Source organism: Dictyostelium purpureum, assembly GCF_000190715.1.
Source record: "Dictyostelium purpureum unplaced genomic scaffold DICPUscaffold_279, whole genome shotgun sequence".
Taxonomy (NCBI): Eukaryota; Evosea; class Eumycetozoa; order Dictyosteliales; family Dictyosteliaceae; genus Dictyostelium; species Dictyostelium purpureum.
The window spans coordinates 1-18847 of record NW_003519615.1 but is presented as its reverse complement, the minus strand read 5'-3'; the positions used below and the strand labels follow the sequence as shown (position 1 = coordinate 18847).

At 24.7% G+C, this 18847-nt stretch overlaps 8 protein-coding genes across 8 annotated transcripts; 6 read left to right on the top strand and 2 right to left on the bottom strand.

Annotated features, from left to right (window-relative positions):
• Positions 1-80: 80 nt before the first annotated feature.
• Positions 81-562, bottom strand: DICPUDRAFT_156088 (uncharacterized protein; the record flags this gene model as incomplete). Its single annotated transcript, XM_003291430.1, has 2 exons — positions 81-113; positions 212-562. 2 exons carry the CDS (start codon positions 560-562, stop codon positions 81-83), a joined length of 384 nt encoding a protein of 127 aa, XP_003291478.1.
• Positions 563-1535: 973 nt separating this feature from the next.
• On the top strand, positions 1536-6380 carry DICPUDRAFT_49853 (uncharacterized protein). The gene is made up of 4 exons (XM_003291442.1): positions 1536-1996; positions 2305-2558; positions 2662-2958; positions 3039-6380. The coding sequence occupies exons 2-4, from the start codon at positions 2379-2381 to the stop codon at positions 6111-6113; spliced, it is 3552 nt and encodes a 1183-aa protein (XP_003291490.1). The 5' UTR covers positions 1536-1996; positions 2305-2378; the 3' UTR covers positions 6114-6380.
• A 77-nt stretch (positions 6381-6457) lies between these two features.
• Positions 6458-7129, bottom strand: DICPUDRAFT_39079 (uncharacterized protein; the record flags this gene model as incomplete). Its single annotated transcript, XM_003291429.1, has 1 exon — positions 6458-7129. One exon carries the CDS (start codon positions 7127-7129, stop codon positions 6458-6460), a length of 672 nt encoding a protein of 223 aa, XP_003291477.1.
• A 532-nt stretch (positions 7130-7661) lies between these two features.
• On the top strand, positions 7662-8312 carry DICPUDRAFT_49852 (uncharacterized protein). The gene is made up of 2 exons (XM_003291441.1): positions 7662-7765; positions 7842-8312. Exons 1-2 carry the CDS (start codon positions 7694-7696, stop codon positions 8238-8240), a joined length of 471 nt encoding a protein of 156 aa, XP_003291489.1. The 5' UTR covers positions 7662-7693; the 3' UTR covers positions 8241-8312.
• Positions 8313-8714: 402 nt separating this feature from the next.
• On the top strand, positions 8715-10106 carry DICPUDRAFT_92680 (uncharacterized protein). The gene is made up of 3 exons (XM_003291440.1): positions 8715-8770; positions 8886-9491; positions 9516-10106. Exons 2-3 carry the CDS (start codon positions 8954-8956, stop codon positions 9902-9904), a joined length of 927 nt encoding a protein of 308 aa, XP_003291488.1. The 5' UTR covers positions 8715-8770; positions 8886-8953; the 3' UTR covers positions 9905-10106.
• Positions 10107-10338: 232 nt separating this feature from the next.
• On the top strand, positions 10339-13209 carry DICPUDRAFT_57365 (uncharacterized protein). The gene is made up of 4 exons (XM_003291439.1): positions 10339-10608; positions 10688-10808; positions 10887-11921; positions 11999-13209. The coding sequence occupies exons 1-4, from the start codon at positions 10383-10385 to the stop codon at positions 12993-12995; spliced, it is 2379 nt and encodes a 792-aa protein (XP_003291487.1). The 5' UTR covers positions 10339-10382; the 3' UTR covers positions 12996-13209.
• A 2795-nt stretch (positions 13210-16004) lies between these two features.
• Positions 16005-17886, top strand: dstA (uncharacterized protein; the record flags this gene model as incomplete). Its single annotated transcript, XM_003291438.1, has 3 exons — positions 16005-16411; positions 16493-17167; positions 17237-17886. The coding sequence occupies 3 exons, from the start codon at positions 16005-16007 to the stop codon at positions 17601-17603; spliced, it is 1449 nt and encodes a 482-aa protein (XP_003291486.1). The 3' UTR covers positions 17604-17886.
• A 297-nt stretch (positions 17887-18183) lies between these two features.
• Positions 18184-18767, top strand: DICPUDRAFT_39072 (uncharacterized protein; the record flags this gene model as incomplete). Its single annotated transcript, XM_003291437.1, has 3 exons — positions 18184-18267; positions 18331-18442; positions 18595-18767. Coding segments are annotated over 3 exons (369 nt in total), but the record flags the coding sequence as incomplete, so codon positions are not given.
• Between the last annotated feature and the right edge of the window lie 80 nt (positions 18768-18847).

The window sequence follows — 18847 nt, the reverse complement described above, 5'->3', positions numbered from 1 at the left end:
TTTTAATTTTTATTTTTTTAGGGTCGTACCACTTTAAAAAACTGTATGAAAAGGTATCTTGGTTATAATTTGTATAATTTTCATTTTCTTCTTGATCTGAACTGGGTGTGTCGCTATTGTTTAGAAATATTGATATACTATTGTATTTGAACAGTGATTTATTTATTGGCAGAGGTTGTCTGTATGTATAGGTTGCATTTAATATAACTACCTTTTCCAAAGATGCACAATATTTATCTAAAGATAGTGGTAGACGTTCTAATCTATTATAAACCAAATCTATTAAATATAACACCCTAATCTTTTGAATTTGAAGTAATTTAAACTTGCTATCACCTTGATCTAAAATAAGCTTTGATAATATTTTATAATTAAAACATATTGGTCTTTTTAAATTATCTCTTTGATTTACTATTATTTGTTGTATAATTTTAAATGTGTTTTTTGAAATTAAACTGATTTCTAATATTCTTTTAAATGATTCTTCATAAGCCCTATATGTTAAATAAAAAATTATATCTGTAAATATAAATTCATTTAATTTTACTGTACGGCTATTCATATTACAAAAACAAAAAAAAACAAAAATTGAATGAATTTTTAAAAAATTGTAAAAAATAAAAAAAATACAAATGTTTTTAAGGTTTATCTTTTTTTTTTTTAATTTTAAAGAAAAGAAACCTAAGATTAGATCTTTTTTTTTTTTTAAAAAATTTTGAAATATACATTTACACAATAATGTGTACATTTTGAGGGGTATTTTTTTTTTTTTATACCACACCATCACCCCACTCTATTTTTAAAATAACAGTAATATAAAGACTATCACATGAATTTCCATTCAAGGTATCTTTTTTAAAAATAGTAACAACTGTATAAAATTATAATAATAAAATAAATTTATTATAAAAAAAATAGAAATATATTTTATGTATTTATATGATATATATGATAATAATAATAATTAATAATTTAAATCTCAAACCGACAATGATCAAACTGGGTTACACTAAAACCATGATATATCAAAATACACAGAGAAAAATTAACACTTTTAATTAAAGTGATGATCATAATAAAATAATATTATGATAAAAAATAATAATAACAGCAATATAAACTTTAGACATGGTTTTAGAATGAAAAAATAAAAATAAAAATAAAAAAAATAAAAAAAAAAAAAGAAAAAAAAAATTTAAAATTTTAAATTTTTTTTTATTTTTTATTTTTTTTTTTTATTCTGTTATAATTTTAAATTTTTTTTTTTGGAGAGTGTGTTTATTGAGAGTGTTTCTATAAATAATCAGGTGTATCATTTTTTTTTTTTGTTTGTTTGCTTGTCAAGTGTGTGTCTGTGTTATATAAGCTGTGTGTGTTAATGTGTGGTTGTGTGTGATTAAATTAATAATTCTTTTGGAGGTGGGGTTAAATTTGTGTTGATATTATTTATTTTTAATTTTTTTATTTTTATTTTAATTTTAAATTATAATATAAAAAAAAAAAAAAAAAAAAAAGAAAATTATAATTGTGTTTAAAATTTATATATAAATTTTAATAATATATATAAATTTTAATAATATATTCAGTAATAATAATAATAATAATAATAATAATAATAAAAATATATAACTTAATAATAAATAATTCAGTAATAATAAAAATAACTAGTTTGTAATTTTAATTTTATTACAAAAATAATTAAAGACACTAGTAATAGTAATAGTAGTAGTAGTAGTAATAATTGTGTAGAATTATATAATACAAAAAAAAAAAAAGAAAAAAAAAACTATTATTATTATTACTCCATCATCATTAATTATTATTATTATTATTATTAGTATATAGTATAACACAATATAACTAAACTATATAGTACTAATATAGTTTATAGTTTATATAATAAATAATAATAACAACTGCAAAAATAACAACAACAACAACAACAACAACATAATAAACATCAATTAAACCCCCTTTTTTAAAAGAAAAGAAAAAAGTATTTATTTAGATTTTGTTTTTTATTATTTAACCTGTTTAATTTTTTTGTTTTAACCTGTTCATAATTATAATAATATAATCATAATTTTAATTTTTATTTGTAAATACATTATTTTTTAATCATTTAATTTTATTTTAATTTTTTTTTTTTTTTGTTTGTTTATTTATAATACACTCTCACTCTCTCTTCACTTGTATCAAATAATATATTTTCTTATATTATTATTTTCTTGGATATTTTTTTTTTTATTTATTTTATCAAACATATATATATATATTAAAATTTTTATAATAAAATGTTAAAAGATTCTATAGGGCAATTACAAAAGAATCAATCATTCTCATCGGCGACGTCAAGCTCACCATTTTTAAGTATAAATATGATGAACAGTAGTAGCACTAATAGTTTTAGACCATATAATGGAAATGTAGAAATTCCCCTACAAGACCTACAGAATGGAGCAAATAGTAATAGTAATTTAAATGGCGCATATATGAATAGTATGGATAATGATGATGATTACGAAGGTGGATTCGTTCAAAAAGTTCAAAATTTTATAGTATGTGAAAACAAATATTAATCAAATTCCCTCCAAAATTTTTAAAAAATCATTTTTATTAACCCCCTTTTTTTATTATTTGCTTCAATTTTTTTTAATATAGTTAAGAATTAGAGATGATTTTATAGGAAATTGTAGAACTATTCATATCAATAATCACGAATATAATTTATTATATAAATATACAAACAACTATGTAAAAACATCAAAATATTCACTTGTAACATTTGTACCATTAAATTTATTTGAGCAATTTTGTCGTTTAGCAAATTTTTACTTTTTAATTGTATCTTGTCTCCAACTAATTCCTGGTGTATCTCCTACAGGTAGATTTACAACATTAGGTCCTTTATGTATAGTTTTAACTGTAACTGCGTTAAAAGAAGCTTATGAAGATTATGTAAAATATCATTATATATATAATATAATATAATAATAAACAATATACTTATATTTTTTTTTAATAAAACTATTTTATAGAAAAGACATAAGGAAGATGATCGTGTTAATTATAGTACAACAGAAGTTTTAAGAAATTCAAGTTTTGTACATGTTTTATGGAAGGATATTCAAGTCGGTGATATTATTAAAGTTTATGATAAACAATTTATGCCAGCTGATATTTTATTATTATCAACTAGTGAACCAGATTCAACATGTTTTGTAGAAACCGCCAATTTAGATGGTGAAACCAACTTGAAAATGAAGCAAAGTTTAGAGGAGACCCAATTTTTAGCAGATGATCTCAATCAATTATCAAGTTTTAATGGTTTGATTGAATGTGAACACCCAAATAAGAGATTATATTCATTTTCAGGCTCATTGTTGATGGAACAAAAGGTTTTACCAATTTCAATCAAACAAGTTTTACTTAGAGGCACAATGTTAAGAAATACAAAATGGATCAATGGTTTAGTTCTATATAGTGGCCGTGATACAAAACTAATGAGAAACTCAAATACAACCCCATTAAAGAGATCTCAAATTGAAAAGTCTACAAATCATTACATCATTTTCATATTTTTCCTTCAAATGTTATTATGCACTGCATGTGCCATCGCCAATGGTTCTTGGACTGCAAGCAATAGAAAGGCCTTCTACTTGTCATTCACTCGTTCAAACGCAGTAGAAGGTGGTATGTCTTTCTTAACATTCTTAATTCTATTCAATAATGTAATTCCCATTTCACTCTACGTCACAATGGAAATCGTCAAATTAATCCAAGCATATTTAATCAATAACGATGCTGAAATGTATCATAAAGAAACCGATACACCTGCATTAGCTAGAACCAGTAACCTCAACGAAGAGTTAGGACAAATTGAATATCTATTCACAGATAAAACCGGTACATTAACTCAAAACAAGATGATATTCAAAAAATGTTCAATTGGTGGTATCGTTTATGGTAATGAAACTAATAATAACAGATCATCAAGTAACCAATCAACTCCAGCAACCCCAAATGTTTTAAACAACCTTGATGATATCAATAACAACAATACCAATAGTAGTATAAGCAGCAAACTACATAAATCAAACAACAGCGTAAATTTACAACCAGTAGATTTTCATGATGATAAACTTTTATCTGATTTAAATTCAAAAACTGATCAATCACACAATATTCAAGAATTTTTAAATATTATGGCAGTATGCCATACAGTCGTTCCAGAACAAGAAGATGGTAAAATTAATTATCAAGCCTCATCACCAGATGAAAACGCATTGGTTAATGCTGCCAAATTCTTTGGTTTTGAGTTCACCCATAGAAATCAAAAAAATGTTTTCCTTAAACTAAATGGTTTGGAAGATATTAGATTCGAAGTACTTCAAGTTTTAGAATTTAATTCAGAAAGAAAAAGAATGTCGGTTATTGTCAGATCACCAAATGGTAAACTTTTGCTATATTGCAAAGGTGCTGATTCTGTTATCTTTGAAAGATTAGCTCCAAACCAACCATATGCTGATGTTACAATCAATCATCTTCAAGACTTTGCATCAGAAGGTTTAAGAACACTATGTATTGCCTATTGTGAATTGGATCAACAAGTCTACCAAGAGTGGTTAAAAGAATATCAAATCGCATCAACTGCAATTATTAATCGTGAAGCTGAAATCGACAGAGTTGCTGAAATCATCGAAACCAATCTTTTCCTTTTAGGTGCAACAGCAATCGAGGATAAACTTCAAAAAGGTGTACCAGAAGCCATCAATATTCTTAGAGAGGCTGGTATTAAACTTTGGGTACTTACTGGTGATAAACAAGAAACCGCCATTAACATTGGTTATAGTTGCCAATTACTCACACCAGAAATGGAACTTGTTATCATTAATGAACAAAGTAAAGAAAATACAATTGTAGAATTAAATAGACGTTTAAATGATCTCTCAACTAGATCAAACTCTACTGAAAATAAAGAACAAATGGCATTAATTGTTGATGGTAATACACTTAATCACGCATTAGAAGGTCATATTAAATATTCACTCTTAAAATTAGCTAAAAATTGCTCCGCTGTAGTTTGTTGTCGTGTATCACCATCACAAAAAGCTCAATTGGTACGTTTAGTCAAAGATAATTTAGCATCAGTAACATTGGCCGTAGGTGACGGTGCCAATGATGTATCAATGATTCAAGCTGCTCACGTTGGTATTGGTATTAGTGGCGAAGAAGGTCTTCAAGCATGTCGTTCATCAGATTATTCAATTGGTCAATTTAGATTTTTAGTACGTCTTTTATTAGTTCATGGTCGTTATTCATACCGTAGAATTTCTAAATTGGTCTGTTATTGTTTCTATAAAAATATTGCATTGTATATCACACAATTTTGGTTCACTATTTTCAATGGATGGTCTGGTCAAACACTCTATGAACGTTATACATTAACCGCATACAATGTTGTTTGGACTTTCTTCCCTATAATTATAATGGGTATAATGGAAAAGGATGTAAGCGAAAGCATTCTTATTGAACACCCAAAACTCTATCAATTAGGCCCAAAGAAAATTCTCTTTAGTTTCCCTGTATTCTGGGGTTGGGTATTAAATGGTATATATCACAGCTTCGTCTTTTTTGCGATTCCTGCAGCTGCCTCATATAAAAGCAATGCATATAGCGGTGGTGAAAATTCAGAACTCTTTGCATTCGGTCTCATTTGTTTTGCTGCCATTATTATAACTGTCAATTTGAAATTAGCTTTGGAAGTACGTTATTGGACATGGGTTAATCATCTTGCAACCTGGGGTAGTATGGTTGTATTCTTTTGTTGGATCCTCATCTATGGAAGAGTTAACGCCAAAGGTATTGACTCTGATTTATTCGATGTCATTTATCGTATAGGCGAAAGTGCTCACTTTTACTTTTTACTCCTCCTTGTTCCAATAATAGCCCTTTGGAGAGATTTTGGTTGGAAATTTGTAAATAGATATTATAAACCAATGCCTCATCATATTGCTCAAGAACTCTTAAAATCAAATGATAGTAAATATGTTTCAAAGAGAACTTTTTCAAGTTATGCTTTTGATACTCAGGAACTTGGTCAATCAGATTAAAAAAATAATATATAAATAATATAAATAATATAATAATAATAATAATAATAATAATAATAATAATAATAATAATAATAGTAACAATAATAACACAACATAATAAACAATAACAAGGTTTAATTTTATCAATGTACATTTACATTGATAAGGCAAATCTGAATATAACTCAATTTTATAAATGATACTAAAATTTATAACACTACATACATAATATAAATATTTTTAAAAATAAAATTAATTTTAAAAATTCTTTTTTTCTAAAAATGTAAATTAAATATAGTTTATTTTATTTAATATTGTTTTTTTTTATTTTTAATTTTATTTAAATTTATATATATTTATATTTATAAGTTAATTGGAAGAATTACTTTACTTTCCATACTTGTTAAACTTGCTGTTGTATTTTTAACAGTTTCTAACCAAATTGGCATTTTTAAAGCGGCATTTCTTACACTCATTCTGTGTTCGAAACTTTTATATGGCCATAAGTGGACTACTGCTTTTGAATCTTCTAAATTACCATTCCATACACCAACTGGACCTGAAAGAGTTTTTCTTTCATTGAAACCTTTGGTAAAGTCTTTTTCCCATTGATCGATTTTACCTGGTTTGGTTTGATAGGTTCTTAACTCCCAAACTTTATTTTCTTTTAATTGATCCTTTGAAATACCTGAAAATTTAGCCCATTGGAACTCGTCTAAAGTGATTGCTGTTTTTTGATCTTTAAATGTATTTTCAAATGATTGAATTGTTTTTAATCTTTCTTCATTATTGCTGAATTTTAAAAAACAAATAACTTCATCATTAAATTTAGATCCTAAATCAGTTTCCCAAACATTAATTAATGGTGATTGATTGCCATTATCGCTTGATAATTTTGAATTTAATCCTTTTAATTGTTTAATAAAATTGGTTTTATTTGTTGGTTTGTATGTAATTAATTCAAAAACTGGTGAACCTGATGCAGTTGAAAAATATCTAACATTATTCTTTAATAAACTATTTCTAAAAATCATTTTTATTAATACTATAATATTTATATAACTATAAAAAAAAATATCGTCTGTATTTTTTTTTTTTTAATTTATAAAAAATCAAAAAAAAAAAAAAATTTTAAAAAATTTAAAAAAAAAATAAATAAAATCTTGAAATCAAATCTATGCATTCCTTTTTATCTGTTTATTGTTTATTGTTTCTTTATATTTGGTTTTTCATTTGATCAAATAAATATATAAATATATATAAAAATAAACAACCAAATAACCAAATAAAAAAAATAAAAAAAAACACAATTAATTTTAGATTGTGAATTGAAATAAATATACATGTGTGGATATTTATAAATATATAGTAAGTATTATATAATGATCATTTTAATAAAATTATATTAAAGACAATAATGTAATGTTCATATTAAAAAATTAATTTGAAAAAAAAAAAAATTTTAAAAAAATTAAATTTTTTTTAATTTTTTTTCGCGTGGGGTGTGTCGCAAATTTTTACCATATAATTTTTTCGTTTAATCTTTTATCAAATATCCTCTATCTCTATAGATATAATATATAATATATAATCCAAAAATGGCCGAAATCGAAAACCCAATCAAAAAACAAACCAAACAAGAAAAGAAAGTCCGTGAAGCTATGGCTAAAGTAAGTTTGAAAACAAAAAAAAAATAAGGTGGTGAAAAAAAAAACAGATACTAACTCTATTTTTTCTTATGTATAGGTTGGTTTAGTTCCAGTCAACGATATTTTCCGTTTCACCTTAAGACAAAAAGGTGGTCTTTTAATTGTTGTTGCTGAACCAGAAGTTTACGCTTCACCATCAGGTGAAACCTATGCCATTTTTGGTGAAACCACCTTCGATGATATGTCACAAGCTAGAGCCACCAAAGCTGCTAAAAACGTCGATGAAATCACCAAAGCTGTTGCTCCAGAAGAACCAGTTGAAGAAATCGTTGCCGAAACTGTTTCAAATGATGACGAAGAAGTTGACCTCCAAGGTTTAGATCCAAAAGATGTCGAAATCGTCATGAAAGAAACCAAAGCTCCAAAAGCTAAAGTTGTTGAAGTCCTCAAGAAGACTGGTGATATCGTCACTGCTGTTCTCGAATTAACTATGTAAATTTAATCATTAATAAAGTTAATTTAAAACAATAAATGATATATAAATTATATATTCAAAAAAAAAAAAAAAAAAAATAGTGTTCACACACAAAAAAAAACACACACTTAATCATTTTTTTTATTTGTCATTGTTAAAAAAAATAAAACATTGTTTTTTTATTTATTTTTTAGTATCAATTTAATGCTATTTTAAAAATTTCAATCTATTTAATTTATTTTTTTAATATGTAAATTATGACACTTTAGATCCATTTATAAATAGTATTTTTTTTTTTGAGTATTTATTTTATTTATTTTTTATTTATAAATTAAATTAATTTTTTTTTTTTTAAATTTTTTTTTAAATTTTTTTTAATTTTTTTAAAATTTTTTAAATTAATTTTTTTTTTCTTTTTTTTGATTTTAATAAAAAATAAATAACAAATAACAAAAAGAAAATAAAAGAGTTTTTTTAGAAACAATATCCAAAGTAGTGTAGAGTAATAATAAGAAAATCCCTAATTAAATTAAACAACTTCTAAACAAAAGGTAATTATATTTGGTTTTTTTTTTGGAGAAAGAAAAAAAAAAAAGAAAAAGAAAAAAGTAAAAAAATAGTAAAAAAAAAGTTAATATACTAATTAATTCTTTTTATTAAAAAAAGGGAAAATTATAAAGAGTAATAATTAAATAACAAATAATAAATAATTAAATAAATAATAAATAAAAAAAATGGATAAATATTATCGTGTCCCAAAATCATATGATAATGATACAGAACCAAATGAGGTTAGAATTGGTGGTATTCATAGTCAAGTTAGTAGATCAATTGAATATGGTTTAAATTTATTGAAAAAAGAAGAAAATCCATTCGATTCAATTATCGTTAAGGCTATTGGTAGTAAAATGATTTCTAAAGCAATTTTTACAGCTGAAATCATTAAACTTAGAGTATCTCCCCTTCATCAAATTACAGAAATTGGTACAACAGATACTGTTACTCAATATATGCCAAAAGAAGAGGGTTTAGATAAAGTTGAAATCAAAAAGAAATCTGCTTTCATTAAAATCACTTTATCTAAATCACCTCTTGATACCACCAATCCAGGTTATCAAGCACCAAGTGAAACTCCAAAAGAAAAACAAATTAGACCAATAGGTAGTTTCCGTGGCCGTAGAGGTGGATTCAGAGGTAGCAGAGGTGGGTTCAGAGGTAGCAGAGGCGGCTCCATTTCAAGAGGAGGTGGAAGTTTCAGAGGTAGTCGTAGAGGTGGATTTAGAGGTGGTAGAGGTGGTAGCCGTAGAGGTAGCAGCCGTGGTGGTGTTCGTAGAGGTGGATTTAGAGGTGGTAGCCGTAGAGGTATCTCAAGAAGAGGTGGATTCAGAGGTGGTAAAGACACTACTGAAAACCCTGATGCTCCAGTCGAAGAAAACACTACCGAAACCAATACCTATACCACTGCCGATACTGAGTCATACAGAGGTAGAGGTGGTCGTAGAGGTGGTAGAGGAAGAGGTGGTTTCCGTGGTTATAGAGGTGGAAGAGATGGTTATAGAGGTGGTAGAGGTGGCAGAGGTGACAGAGGTGGAAGAGATAGAAGCTCAGGTGAAAACAACTCACCATCAAATTCATCACCAGCAACAACTACAACTTCAACAACATCACCAACACCAACAAACTAAACTTAACTCAACACACACCCCCATTCAAATAGCAACAAGAAAATATCATTATCAAAAACTATCCATAAATAATCATTAGAAAATGTTAAACAATATCAGTAATACCCAACAAGAAAAAACAAGAAAAAAGAAACAACAATAATCCAACATATAAATTATAAATAGTAATAAAAGAGTTGTTAACAAAAATTCAAAAAATATGAAAAAAAACAAAAAAAAAAAAACAAATAAAAAATAAAATCTACACATGTTATAATTAATCTTTTTTTTTTTTTTTTTTAAATCTTTTTAATTTAAATGAACTTCACTGTTTTTTTTTTTATTTATTTTTAATTTTATTTTTTTTTTAAATTAAAAATTTAATAAAACAAATTTTTATTTTTTTTATAAATTTTTTATAAAATTTTTTTCTTTGGTTTTATTTTTTATTTTTTATTTTCTAAATCTTTTAATTTGTTTTTTATTGTTTTAAATAGCAATGTCTGCAGTTAAAAAAATTAAAATTGGTGGTGGATCCTTTGGGGAGAAAAAAGAGTTTACAATTGAAGAGGCATCAAAATTATTTGATATTGATGATAATGCCTCATCACCATACTCTTTTAAATTTGATGATTCAAACGATCATTTATATTTCCTTTCAAATGTTAAGGGTCAATCAAATATTAAAAATATTCATTATATTGATATTAATTCATCAAACAAAGGTAAATATAGATATAAATAGATAGTTTTGATTTTTATAATTGGTATCATATTAATATAGTTTTAATATTAAATTTTTAGAAATTAAACCATTATTTAACTATGTTGACAATAATGTCGAATTATCATTGGAGGATCAATTACAAAGAGAAAGACAAAGAGTTGTTGCAAATGGTATCACTCAATTTACCTATCATCAAGAGTATGCATTTTTTTATTTATTTTTAATAATAATTAGTAATAAATTTTAATTAAACTATTTATTTTTCAATTATTTTAGACACAAGTTTTTTGTAACAGCAATTAACAACCAACTTCATAAAATTGATATTAGCGAGTCTGTTACAAAACCAGTTTTAAAAGAAATACCAGGCGAAATTTATAATCATAGATTGTCATCAGATGGTAAATTAATATCATACATTAAAGAAAAAGATATTTGGGTAACTGATATCAAAAGTGGTAAAATGCACAGATTAACACAATCAAATGATGAACAACACAAGTTTAGATACGCTGGTGATGTTGGTTTTATTTATGCCGAGGAGTTTTCAAGATATATTGGTTATTGGTGGTCACCTGTTGTTGAAAAATGCCCACAAACAAATAAATCAATCTATAGAATATTGTACTTTGAAGAAGATGAAACTAATGTTAGGGATTTCCATATCAGCACACCAGATCATGAAGGTGATACTACACATTACAAATATCCATTGGCTGGGGATAAAAACTCAATTGTAAAGGTTAATTTGGTGGAATTTTCATTATCTGAAAGTGGTGACTTGACAGAATTAAAAAGAACTCAGTTATTTGACCTCAAAGAACAATTTTCATGGTTAGAATATTATACTCGTGCAGGTTGGCTTCCAAATGGTAAATCGGTTTGGTTACAGTTGTTAGATAGAAAGCAACAACATCAAGCTGTTACTATTGTACCATTATCAAAGTTTACTTCATCACCATCAACTCTTCCAGTTATCATTGAAGAAACTACCAATTTTTGGATTAATGTTGTTGACTCAATTCATTTCTTTAGTGATAGCCAACATTTACTTTGGTCAAGTGAGTGCAATGAGAACAATCGTGGTTTTAGACACTTGTCTTTGGTTCAATGGGATTCAGATTCATTTGGAAATGTTACTTCAAAACCAGTCACTCAATTATTGTCTAATGAAGAATGGATGGTTAGTGGTGAGGAGCTTTTTGTAGATGAAACCAGAGGTCTAGTTTATTTCATTGCTACAAAAGATACATGTTTAGAACAACACTTGTATGTTAAAAGTTATAAAAATTCAACATCAGAAATTCAAAGGTAGCTTATTCTTTATTCTAAATATTTTACATTTATTTAATTTTTATATATTAATATTATTTTAATTTTTTTTTCAGATTAACAGTTCCACAAATGAGTCATAAATCAATTAAAGTTTCTAAAGATTTTAAAAAGATAATTTCAACTTATTCAAATCACAAAACCCCAAATAAAACACAAATTTTCGATTTAGTTTATGATCAAGGTAATAAAGATTCATATCCATCATTAAAACCATTATTCTTTATTTCAAATAGTGGTGTCGAAGAATCAGAAAGTTCTAGTGTTGAAAAGATTGGATCATTCAAAGTACCAGAGATCTTTAGTTTTGTAAACTCACGAGGCATAAAAGTTTATGGTCAATATACCAAACCAACTAACTTTGATCCATCAAAGAAACATCCAACTGTTTTATATGTTTATGGTGGACCACATGTTCAATTAGTTCGTAACACATACAGCTATATTAGACAGTACTATGCTAATTTTGGATTCATTCAAATTATGATTGATGGTGCTGGTTCTACAAACAGAGGTTTAGAGTATGAGGGACAAATTAAACATAAGATGGGTGTCTCAGAATTACAGGATCAAATTGAAGGTATTGAGTATTTAATTAATAACAATATTGTACCAATTGATCGTTCAAGAATTGCCATCACTGGTTGGTCGTATGGAGGTTATTTTTCACTTATGGCACTCTCTCAAAGACCAGACTTTTTCAAGATCGCCATCTCTGGTGCCCCAGTTACATTTTGGGAAGCTTACAATACCGGATATACTGAAAGATATATGGATACACCAGAAAACAATAAAGAAGGTTATCATAGCGGTAATGTAATGACTTTTATCGATGGCTTCCCAGAGGAGGATAATAGATTGGTAGTTATTCATGGTTTACAAGACGAAAATGTGCATTTCTCAAATACCTCATGCTTAATCGAAAAGCTTACAACCTCTCAAAAACCATATATCTTAAAGATTTTGGCAAAAGAACGTCATGGTATAAGAAACATTGATAATAGAGTTTATATCGAGGCATTCTGTGTCAATCATTTATTAAATAATTTGTAAATCAATTTCTTATAAAAAAAAAAAAAATATAAATTTAAAACAACCAAAGAGAAAAAAAGAAAAATAAAAGAAAGGGATCAATTACTTTTTTAAATTATTTTATTTTATTAAAATGTAAACATAATAAAAGAAATAAATAATTATTTATTTAATATTATTATTTGTATGTAATATTATATAAAAAGAATAATATCAAATTATTTATTTAAAATACAATATTTTTTTTTATATAAAAATGTTCATTTTTGTTAAAAGATATAAAAACTAAACCAATAGTTGATCACTATAGCATTTAAATTGACTTTTTAATTTTTTTTAAAAAAAAAAAAATAAGAAAAATAGTAAATACTTTTTTTAAAAGCATTATAAAAAAATATATAAATAAATTTATATAAAATAGATATAATTATTTACAATAAAAATTTGAAATTTTGTAAATTGAAATAAACGCTTAAACCAGTTTTAAAAAAAAAAATAATAATAATTATATATTTTGGGAAAATACTACAACAAAAATAATTTAAAATATATACATTATAAAAAGTTTAAATTATATGTAGTTTTTATTTTTATGTTTATTTTTTTTTATTTAATTTTTTGTTTTTATATTTTTGTGTTATTAATATTCAATTTGTCTTTGTTAAGTGATATTATACTTGTTATTATTTACCATTATTGTGGTAATGGTGGTAGAGATGGTGGAAGTGTATTTGAGGTGTGTGCACATGTGATCATGTGATTTTAATTTTTTTATTTGCTTTTCACCATTATTATTATTATTATTATTATTATTATTATTATTATTTTTACTATTTATTATTATTATTATTATTATGTATACTCTTGATATAATATATTAAGTATAATGTATTAATATTCAATCTGCAAGTATTAAAAAAATGAATAGACACTTCTCGCAATGTTGAATATTTGTCTTTTAAAAAAATTTTGAAATAATATAGGAGTATTTCTTTTTACGCATACAAACTTTAATTGATTGATAATAATTTGATATATTATTTGAGGTAGAGTTTTAAACAAAGTTTAACAAATTACTTTTTTATTATAAAAATTTCTCGTTTATTCAAAAAAAAAAAAAAAAAAAAAAAAAAAAAAGAAAAAATATATACACACTATTAATATCTATAATAATTACTGAAAATAATAGATAATTTTAAAAAAAAAAAAAAAAAAAAAGAAAGAAAGACCACCCCCAAATCACACTAACAAAAAAAAAATTACACACAAAGATAAACCTTCTTATTTTGAAAAAATATTATTGTTATGGTGGAACAGAGGAGTAAAACACAATTATTTTTTTTATTTTTGTTCTTTTTAAAAACTACCACACAATAACCCAAAAAAAGATAAATCAATTTATAAATATTAATGTGTATACTATTTAAATTAATTCAAACACAACAAATAATTATTAAAATTTAACAATAAATATTTAGTTTCAATAAAATAACATTATATAAATATGTATAAATTGTGGTTTATTTTTTTTTTTTAAATAAAAAAGTAACAAATCTTTTTTTAAGGAAAAAAACCCTCTATATTTATATATATAGTATAGTAAATCATATAGAGCATAAAATCAATATTCATCCCATTTTTTTTTTTTTTTTTTTTTTTTTTATAGAATAAATAAATATAATTTTTTAAACAAAACTACCAAAATAAACACACACACACACTAAAACACACAGATATAATTATTTTATTTATTTAACCCTCTTTTAAAATTTTAATTTTTTTTAAATTATTTCTTTTTTTTAAAAAATTTAAATTTAAATAAAAATAAAATAAAAAAAAAAAGATTTTTTCAAATTTTTTTTTATTTTTTTTTTCTATTTTATTTAAAATTTTTTTTTTTAATTTTGGGAAAAAAAATAATTTTTTTTTTAACCCTTTCCCCAAACCCAACCCCGGATTTTTCCGGTTTTTTTTTTTTTTTTTTTTATTTCTTTCATAATAAATATATTACCATTATAATATTTAATAATAAAATAAAATATTTATAATAGAAAAGTAATAATTATATAAAAAATAATTATTTGCAAAAAAAAAAAAAAAAAAAAAAAAAAAAAAGAGCAAAACTTTTTAAAATTTTTTTTTTAAAATAAAAAAGAAAAAAAAAAAAGCACAACCTTTTTTAAAATTTTTTTATTATTTTGTTAATTAATTTATAAAAAGAACAAAAAAAAAAATAAGAAATCTATTTAGATAAATAATAATATATTTCTTTTATAACTGTATTATTACAAAACACAAACACACATAAACAACCCACACATACATACACAACTTTTTTTTTTCTAAACATATAAATCTTTTTTTATTTTATTTTTTATAATTTATAAACAGTAATAATAAAAAACACATATAAACCAACTCATTAGAAAGTTTTTATTATAATTATCAAAAATAAATAAATCATAACAAAATGGCTTCAGGAGAATTTTCTATGGACGACTTTGAAGATACATTTGATTCAAATGCAACATCTATTTCAACAAAAGATTTATTTGAAGGATCAGAGTATGTTAGAGTTTTTAAATCAAATCAAAAAGAAATCAATAAAAAATACTAATATAATTTTTTTACTATTAAAACAGTGGCAGATTAAATCAAAGTATCGGTACAACTATTCAAAACTTATATGTACCAGGTGGATTTCAAATTGATAACAATCAACAACAACAACAACAACAATACTATCAAATGCCTCAATTAAATCAAAGTGATCAATTTTTAACAAGATCATCTAATAATAACCTTACACCAAGAGTTCAACAACAACCAATTCAGCAGCAACAACAACAACAACAACAACAACAACAATATATGTCACACAGCACAAATGGAGCACAATCACCAATTCATATGTCACAAACACCATCAAGTCCACTCTCAAGTCCACTTCCAAGTCCAACTCCATTTAGAAATAATAACATTCAACCAAACTACCAAATGCCACAACAAAATTTACAACAACCACAACAAATGCCACAACAATCACAACCACAACAACAAGCACCACAAACACAAATCAGTTCACCTCAACCAATTCTTGATACAATTTATAAATTACTCTCTGAACAAGAGCAAACACTTGTACAAATGATTCATGAACAATCAATTTTATTAAATAGACTCCCACCAAATTTAGATGAAAACTCATTAGTACTTTTAAGACAAATTTCTCAAAAACAAATTACCTTATCAAGTCAAATGAACACTGAAATGTCAGCTCTTGATGCTACAAAGAAAGGTATGATCCTTGAACCAACTGATTTGGCTAAACTTTTTGCTTTAAAACAAGATTTACAAATCCAATTCAAACAATTAAGTCTATTACATAATGAAATTCAAGCAATTCTTAATCCACAACATAGCTCACCAAAACCAAAGTAAGTTTTTAAAAATTTTATTTATCACAGTTTTTTTAACAAAATATTAATAATGTCTTTACCTTTTTATTAAATATTTAGTGTTGCATTAGTATTAAAATCACAACCATTCCCAATTGTAATTAGCAAAGGAAAACAATTGGGCGAAAATCAATTAGTTGTTTTAATTTTAACTGGTGCTAGATCCAACTTCCATATTAATGGTCCAGTCAAAGCAACCATGATTTGTGATTCACATCCAACCAACAAAAATAATCCAACAACTCCATTAGAAATGGACTCACAACCAATATATCCAGCCACATTAACTGCCCATTTCCCATTAAAATTCCTTGCTGGTACAAGAAAATGCTCTGTAAATTTGAAATTTGGTGTCAATATTCGTGATTTAGATAATGTTACCACTACAGTTGAAAGCGACGCTTCAAATCCATTTGTAGTTATTACCAATGAGTGCCAATGGGAAGGCTCAGCTGGTGTACTCTTAAAGAAAGATGCTTTTGATGGTCAATTAGAAATCACATGGGCTCAATTTATTAACACTCTTCAAAGACATTTCCTTATTGCAACCAAACAAGATCCAGTACGTCCAAAAAGACCTCTCTCTTCATTCGACTTGAAATATATTCAAACCCATTTCTTTGGTAATCGTTCAATTATTCATCAACAAGATTTTGATAAATTCTGGGTATGGTTTGGTAAATCAATGCAAACCTTAAGATATCAAAGACATATTTCAACTTTATGGCAAGAAGGGTAATTATTTTTATTTTTATTTATACAAATTTAGAAAATATAACTAATTTTTTTATTTTTTTTTTAAAGTATTATTTATGGTTATATGGGTAGACAAGAGGTTAATGATGCACTTCAAGGTCAAGATCCAGGTACATTTATTATTAGATTCAGTGAAAGAAACCCTGGTCAATTTGGTATTGCCTATATTGGTATTGAATTACCCCCACGTATTAAACATTATTTAGTACAACCAAATGATACTGCCGCAGCAAAGAAAACTTTCCCAGACTTTTTATCAGAACATTCACAATTTGTTAATTTACTTCAATGGACCAAAGATGCCAATGGTAATCCAAGATTCCTCAAACTTCATAAAGATACAGCCTTAGGTTCATTTGCACCAAAGAAATCTCAACCACCACCTATTGGTGGTTATGAACCATTATCCTCATAAGAAAAATGAAGAAATAATTAAGTGGATAAAATAATTTTATTCACTTTTAAAAATTCAACATTTTTATATATTATATACAATATTTTTTAAAACTCAACACACATGATCACAATTTACCATCACACCCCCCATCAAAACAACAAATAATAATTTAGTAAATATTCAATCAGTACATATATAATCGATTTGTAAAACTTTTTTTTGTTTATATGTTTAAAAAAAAAAAAACCTTAAAAAAAAAATAAATAAATTAATAATTAATTATATAATTTAATTTGAAATCAGTTCCTTTTAAAATTTTTTTACCCTTTTTTTTTTTTTTTTAATTTTTTTAAATTTTTTTTTTTTAAAAATTTTAAAATTTTGTTTTTTTAATTATTTAATTTAAATATATTAATATTAACAAGTGGCATTAAAAAAGAAGATCCACCGTAGGAATAATGAAGATTAATATAATTTCAGTTTTAATCATATTTATATTATATGTAAAATACTATCCAATAATCCAATAATTTTATATATTAATGGCTATTAACTAATAATTTTTTAATAATAATGATAGATATATAAAATCAATGCAATAGTGCCCTATAAATATGGAGACCAAATAAGTATGGAATGTAAGGATATTGAAGGGAAATGGAAAAGAGGCCCAATATGCAAAGTAAGACATTTAAAGAAAAAATATTTAATATATAATATAAATAATAATAATATATATTTATAGGAAAACAAACAAGAGCTTAATGTATTTTATGGAAGAGATTCACCATTATATTGTGGTATCTTGGTAGATGAATTAGAGTTTAAAAGAATTAAAGAGGTTTTATATCAAAATTGTAAGTGTTTATTTATTTTATTATAAAAAAAAAAATTAAAAACTCAGATTTAATCTAACAATTTTTTTTTTTTAAAAAATATCTAATCACTTGATTAATGGTTGATCAAAACTTTAATCGAATGAAAATAAATCTATTACACCACAAATTAGCATCGTGGGAATGCAGAATCCCAGTATCATCAGATATTACTGAAAATATTTATATACCAATCTCAATTCAACTTTGGGGTTATACTACCGGTGACCATTTAGATATTACTAACCATTACAATTTTATATTACATGTTGAAAATGATATTTTAATTGGAGCATCTCTATATCCAGGGAATTATTTTATTTTATATACCATTTTATTTATTTTTTATTTTTATTTTTATTTTTATTTTTATTTTTATTTTTTGGG